The sequence below is a fragment of the Echinops telfairi genome, unplaced genomic scaffold (genome assembly GCF_000313985.2).
Source record: "Echinops telfairi isolate 266 unplaced genomic scaffold, ASM31398v2 ScPeMD7_7473;HRSCAF=8511, whole genome shotgun sequence".
NCBI lineage: Eukaryota > Metazoa > Chordata > Mammalia > Afrosoricida > Tenrecidae > Echinops > Echinops telfairi.
The window spans coordinates 6,161,893-6,168,748 of record NW_022111377.1 but is presented as its reverse complement, the minus strand read 5'-3'; the positions used below and the strand labels follow the sequence as shown (position 1 = coordinate 6,168,748).

Here is a 6,856-nt window from a genome sequence, read left to right as displayed (position 1 = left end):
CGGGTCTGCCCACATGCAGAGACGCCCACATACGAGTACCCGGCGAGAAGACTGTTACCTATGCTACACCAGGCTACAAGACAAAAGTTCATGTATTTATCATTAGAAATAAATATTTCACAAGACAAATTGACATATTGTTTTGTGATTAATCACTATGCTTTAATTATGTTCAATTTGTAACAATGAAAATGCATCCTGAGTATCAGATAGTTACATGACAATTCATAACAATCGCAAAATGACAGTGATGAAGTAGCAACGAAAACAGTTTTATGGTTGGGAGTCACTACCACATGAGGACCTGTATGAAAGGGTCGCGGCAGGAGGAAGGTGGAGATCCACTGCTGTAGCTCCCAACAGGCTGCGATTCCCTGCGGGGACAGGGTGGCAGCAGAGCACCTTGGAGCTCACAACCTGGGCTGCGCATTTTGATACCCTGGGGAGAAGCAACCAAAGAGTTGTGGTAAGAGAAGGAGGTGAACCAATTGTGAAAGCCTGCGGCGGAAAACACAGAGGTGACTGGGGGTCTAGGTGGGATTGGTTCCCATCGAATTCAAGACAAGCCCAAACACCCTGCAGTGTACATAAAGTATCTTCATAATCTGCCCTGCTAGTCCTTCAACTCTAATTCTTAACACACCCTCCACCTTGAATTCCATGGTCCTCATGGAGCCTCCAAGGAGCCTGGTGGTATAGTGGATTAGACATTGGTGTGCTAACCCAGAAGCCAGCAGTTCAAATCCACCTGCTGCTTCGAGGGAGAGAAAGAGGGTTTCTGTTATTGTAAAGATTGACCACCTCGGAAACCCACTGGGGCAGTTTGAGTCAGTGTGAGTCAGAATTGATTAATGGCAGTGATGTTTTCTGTTTGTTTGTTTGTTTGTTTGTTTTGATAGAGCCTCCGCTGTACTGTATACTCTCACAGCTGAGTCCAAACTATCTGGGACTCTCTTTTATTGCATCCCCCTCAGCCCTAGTCCAACTTCCACACTGGCTGATTCTAGTTCAGATGTCAGAGGCCTAGGCAGGCTCCCCATGAGAGTTAGATGCACCTCCTCTGGTCTCCCAGAGTCCTTTGCTTTCTGGTCCTAGCTACAGCGCCCCGTCCACGTGTCAGTGTCCTTCACGGGCCTGTGAGGCTCGTGAGAGCCGAGACCCCTGATTCACATACAGCAGAGAGCCTCCACACCTACTGGGTAAAGTGGACTGAGATAGCAAGGGTGGGGGTTAAACTGCGGAGGAAAGGACCCTCACAGGAACGGAATGGGGGGAAATGGGAAAGAAAAGGGAGAAAGGGAAGGATGCCTCCCTTCGCTTCTTTTGGACCTTTATGCCTCTGGCACTCCATTGCTCATATCCCATTTCCCAACCCAGGGCCCCTCCCACTCCTCAACCCAAGTTCTCAGACACAGAATTTCCCTCAGCCCCCATCCTCTCTGGTTCTCCACCGCACATCCTGGTTCAGCCCCCTGAAGAATTCTAGCCTGGGGAGCCATCGGCCAACTAAGAAAAACCCTACTCCCCTCATTCAGCAGATGAGAAGGGAGGCTTGAAGTTCTGTACCTTCTGCTGGGAACAGGCCAATGAACAGCAGGTTCCGAGAAAATGGCTTACAACTCGCCAATTTGCAAAGACGCTTTCGAAGCATCACCAGTTTCTAAGCTGGAAAATGCCTGCTGTGTGGAAAACTAACCCCAAAAGATGTCTTGTGTAGATGAATTCCTAAAAGAAAGAGAGTGGTGTGTACAGTCAGAATCATTTCTCAGTCATTTGAGGAAAGTTGGGCATTGGGCCGGAAAAGGTAAGTACATGTAGTACTTTTGTACAGAGGCTCGGCTCTTTCCCTTCTAAACCCCGGTAATGATTTCATCCACAAATCGGTTCTGCTTTGCAGGTATTTAACGGATATTTTGTTCACTTCTTTGCTCCTGAAAACCTGGAACCAATTCCTAAAAACATCCTCTTCGTCATTGATGTCAGTGGCTCGATGTGGGGAGTTAAAATGAAACAAGTAAGCACCCTTCCTTGGCAGGGGTGGGTGGGATTCCCTGCCTTTTCTCCTCTCCCCCAAATGCACCCTTTCCCTCTTTCCTCCCCTGGAGGGCCTTCACTACGTGACTGGTTTACTAGGTTTGTGAAGTTTCGGGGTTGTTGTATATGAACAGGATGCACACATCAATCTTGTAGGAATTCCTCACTCCTTACTCTCTCCTCTTCTCTTTTCCATTCCACAGCCATTATTTCCTTCCCAAACTAGCTCAAAACTTCACCTCTTGGAAAGATTCCTCTGTGCACTTTTCGTCACTATTGATTCTTCAGCTACATAGTCTGCTCTTTTGCATAACATTTTACTTTAATAGCATGCCACTGCTGATAAGGAACTTGTTCATTGTCTGATGTATAGCTTTGCTAGTTATACTGTAATTCCCTGAGGGTGACTGTCCTATCTCATGGCCTCCAATTCTGTGCACTCATCCAAGTTTCCGTTTAGGTCAGAGACTTACTCAGAATGTGTTAAATTGTGTGTGTGTCTAATTCTGAACAATAGACACAAAACTTCTTTATTCATTAATCCATCCAGCCATCCAGTAAAACAATCAACTATTCATTCAACAACTATGTTGACCACCTAAGTGTTGACTAGTACCCTAGCATCTACAAGGGATTCAAGCGAAATAAAAATTCTGGAAGCTAGCTTGCATACCTTGTGTTGTGCACCAATTCAAGGGTTCTCAACAGCGACACAAGTGGAGGCCATCTAGTGACACAACACTGCTCCCTAGAACACGCTCAGGGGCACGTCTGCTCGCTCAGAGAGGAGTGCCGAGTCAGAATCGACTTCATGGTTGACAACAGTGATAGGAAGCTGTGAGCTTGGGTGGTGCTGTCTGGTAAACACCGGGCCAGTCAGAGGTTCGACTCCCCAGCAGCTCCTTGGGAAGTTGCCAGGAGTTGGAACCGACTCAATGGCAGAGAGGTTTTTTGTGTTTGTGTTTCGTTTGGGTTTGTTTCTATTGTATTGCCGGGTTGGAGAGAAGAGTGGCATGGGTCTGCCTTGTGTTTTAAAGGGCATCGTCTAGCTGCTATATTGAGAGCAGATTTGACGATAGGGAGAGCCAAAGTGAAGAGGACTATCAAGAGGCCACCATAATAACCCAGGGATAGACGCAGATGGCTTGCATCAGGGTGACAGTAGAGGGTGTGGTACGAATGTATTGAGTTCTGGGTTTATCCTGAAGATAGAGCCAAAAAGAATTTTTGAAGGAGTAGGTATGGGGTGAGGGAAGAAGCGAGGACTCAAAGATGCTCCAAGTCTTTTAGCCTGAACACCTGGAAGGTTGGAGTGGGCCATCAGCTGATAGAGAAAAGACAGGACAGAGGAAAGATTCAGTGTTGTGGGGAACAGCAGGAGTGTTTTTGCTTGGACATGGTAAGCTTTGTTGTTTATTAAACACCCAAGTGAACCTATCACGTAGGCTGTGGCTAGAAAATTTGAATGTTCAAAGGTGCAATCTGGGGTGAAGATACACAGACGTTCCCAACAGATGCTGTTGCTACGAGGCTGCCCTAGAGTTAGCCTCAGACTCCCTGCCATCCAGACACCACAGAACTAAGCGTTGCCTAGCCCTACACCATCCCCAGGATTGGCTGTGGATTTGACCATTGTAATCCATAGGTTTTTCATTGGCTGATTTTCAGCAGTAGATTACCAGGCCTTTCTTCCTAGAACTGAAACATAGAAGGTCCGTAAAGCAGTGAGATTTGTAAGAACACCGAAGAGTATATATAGGTAAAGAAGAGAACATCAACTGAACTTTAAGGCATTCCAATATTAATAATTTGGGTTACCAAGAAAAATCTATCATCGGTGGAAGGTAGGGAGAGGAGCGGAGGAAGGGGGAACCAATTGCAATGATTGACACATAACTACACACCTCCCCTCCAGCGGGACGAACAAAGGAAACTGTGGGGGAAGGGAGACAGCAGTGGGTATAAGATATGAAAATAATAAAAATGTATAATTTATCAAGGGGTCATGGGGTGGGGAAGGAAAAAAGAAGAGCTGATACCAAGGGCTCAATAGAAAGTAAATGTCTAGAAAATAATGATGCAACGTATGTACAAATATGCTTCATACAATTGATGTATGGATTATTATAAGAGCTCTAAGATCCCTCAATAAACTGATCTTTTAATTAAAAAAAGAAAAATTCCTCTGCAAGACGAGAGAAAAAGAGAAGATTTGAAAATAACATGTTAAAGAAATGTTACTACAAAGAGAAGCTAGAAAATGGGGAAGTAGACTCAAACACGATTTTTAAAGGGGGAGGAAAAAATAATACCAAAAAAAAAGGTGAGAAATAAAAGTATGGGTTTTATGCCCGGGAATCTCCCAAGAGATGAGGGATAGTTACGATGTACAACAGACAGGGGAGAGCTGATAGAGAGTAGTCTTCAGGAGATGAGAGGCAATGAACGGTTCGCAAGTAGATGGAGCTGCATCAGACACCACAGCAGTAACTGAGACACTGCGAATTCCTTTAGATCACCAGCAAGTAAGAAATCGCATAGGACACTAGAAAGTTAAGTATCAACATACAGAAAAACACATGTTCAGGAAAATTAAAAGATGGGTCTGGGTTAACTGAAGTGGCTTCAAGAGAGATCATTCTGGAAGAATGATAGTTTGAGTCACAACCTGAAGAATAACCAGGCCGAATGCTTGGTCTTCCTAGTGTCCTCTATAGATGGAAGCTTTAATGAGTCCATTCTTCACTCTCTTTTGAAATAGACTGTGGAAGCCATGAAGACCATATTGGATGACTTAAGAGCTGAAGACCAATTCTCTGTGGTTGATTTCAACCACAACGTTCGAACCTGGAGAAATGATTTGATTTCAGCCACTAAAACCCAAGTTGCAGACGCAAAGAAATATATTGAGAAAATCCAGCCCAATGGAGGTGAGTGAATGAGTTTGATCAACAGCTCACAAAGTATCTTCCATAGATGTAAAATCTTGGTTCACTTAAAAATAAAGCAGCATAGGGTTCAAGTAGAAAACATTTTGGAAAAAATGATGGCAACACATGTACTCATGTGTACAATTGATACAATTGATGTGTAGAATGTTATCAGAGTTGTACGAGTCCCCAATAAAATGATTTTTAAAATAAATTTGTAAAAAATTAATTTTTTTAATTATAAAAAATAAGAATGAAGCAGTATAGGCTGCCACAATGGTCTTTGGCCACTGTGGAAGGATCTGCTTGAAATAACGTGTTCGTTAGTAAAGGAATACTAAATTCATGGTAAGGAGCACAGGTGGCTCGATGGTTAAGCATTCCGATGGTAACCAGCAGGTTGGCCCCCACCAAGAGGCTCTGCACCAGAAAGAGCTGGTGAGCAGAGTCTGTCAAGACTGCAGCCTAGAAAACCCCAGGGACAATTCAACGGTGTCACCTTGGGTCTCTAAGAGTCACAATTGATGTAAATGCACCTAACCGCAAGAATTCCAACAGAAAAAATAAGCATCTATAACTTAGCAAGGGTTTGTGAGGCAAGGAGGGTGGGGGAGGGAGGGGGAAGAAATGGGGAGCTGATATCAGGGGCTCAAGTGGGAAGAGAATGCTTTGAAAATGATGATGGCAGCGTATGTGCAAATGTGCTTGATACACTGGATGGATGGATGGATTGTGATAAGAGATGTAAGAGCCCCCAATAAAAGTATTTTTTTAAAAAGAAAGAAACTGCATATCTTGAAAATAAAATTTTAGAAAATCCTCAAAATTCTGAAAAATGAAATAGAGTATTAAAATTCAAAATATTCTCCACAATGTTTAATATTAATAATACATAAATAAATAATAGCTAAAGAAGAAGAAAAAAAGAATCCCACCAAGACCATGGTTCAAGTGCAAACACATAGTCCCTCCATACAGCATTTAAACATTCCCCTTTCGCAACAAAGGGTTTCAATGAAAGACACCGGTAGTCTTTACCATGTGCACAGCATTAAAGGCCCCTGTCTTCTAGTCTTTACCACGTGCACAGCATTAAAGGCCTCTCTTCAGAGCAGTGCCCAACGATAGGGGCAAAACTCAAAAACTCAGACTCATGCTCATTGAGTTGATGCAGTCGACCATGACTCATAACTATAGGGTTTCTGAGGCTATAAAGCTTTACCAAAGCCATCTCATCATTCCCCTATAGAGAAGCTCACAGATTCAAATTGCCAACCTTTCAATTAGCAGCCCCCCAAGGCACCATATCAAGATGACTCCCCTCTCTATACATCAGTCCCACTGCTTTGAGTCAATCCCGACTGATAACAGCCCCATAGGCTGACTTACCAAAAAACAAAATAGAGACTCACTATCAGCAAGTAGATGCCGACTCATCGTGACCCATACGACATGGTACAACTGCCCCTTTGAGCTCCCAACCCTGTAACTGTTGATGGGATTAGAAAGCCTCATCTTTTTTAGGAAACTTTTATTTTCCATTTAACAAAATGACACACAGGTGTTTTGAAAGGACTAAGAAAACAGGTTACAACAACGTGATTTTTTTTCCTATTGTGGGATTTTGACCAGCATGGACTTTTGTGTCCCTTGTAAAGCAAATAAATAAATTCGAAGGTGACTAGCTTTCACATGAATGATTGGCAGAGAAATGATCATGGACCCAAAGGTGTTGTTTCTCTGAAAAGCAAGTAAGCGGTAGAAAAGGGGAACTGATCACAAGGATCTACATATAACCTCCTCCCTGGGGGATGGGCAACAGAAGGGTGGGTGAAGGGAGATGCTGGGCAGTGTAAGATAAGATAACATAATAATTTATAAATTATTAAGGG

The 6,856-nt window shown here is 43.5% G+C and overlaps 1 protein-coding gene across 1 annotated transcript in view; it reads left to right on the top strand.

Annotated features, from left to right (window-relative positions):
- ITIH2 (inter-alpha-trypsin inhibitor heavy chain 2) overlaps positions 1 to 6,856 on the top strand; it is a 47,430-nt gene that overhangs the window by 18,192 nt on the left and 22,382 nt on the right. Inside the window, exons 9-10 of the mRNA XM_045285584.1 lie at positions 1,898 to 2,014; positions 4,796 to 4,964. Coding sequence (XP_045141519.1) covers positions 1,898 to 2,014; positions 4,796 to 4,964 — 286 coding nt within the window. The remainder of the gene's footprint in view (positions 1 to 1,897; positions 2,015 to 4,795; positions 4,965 to 6,856) is intronic.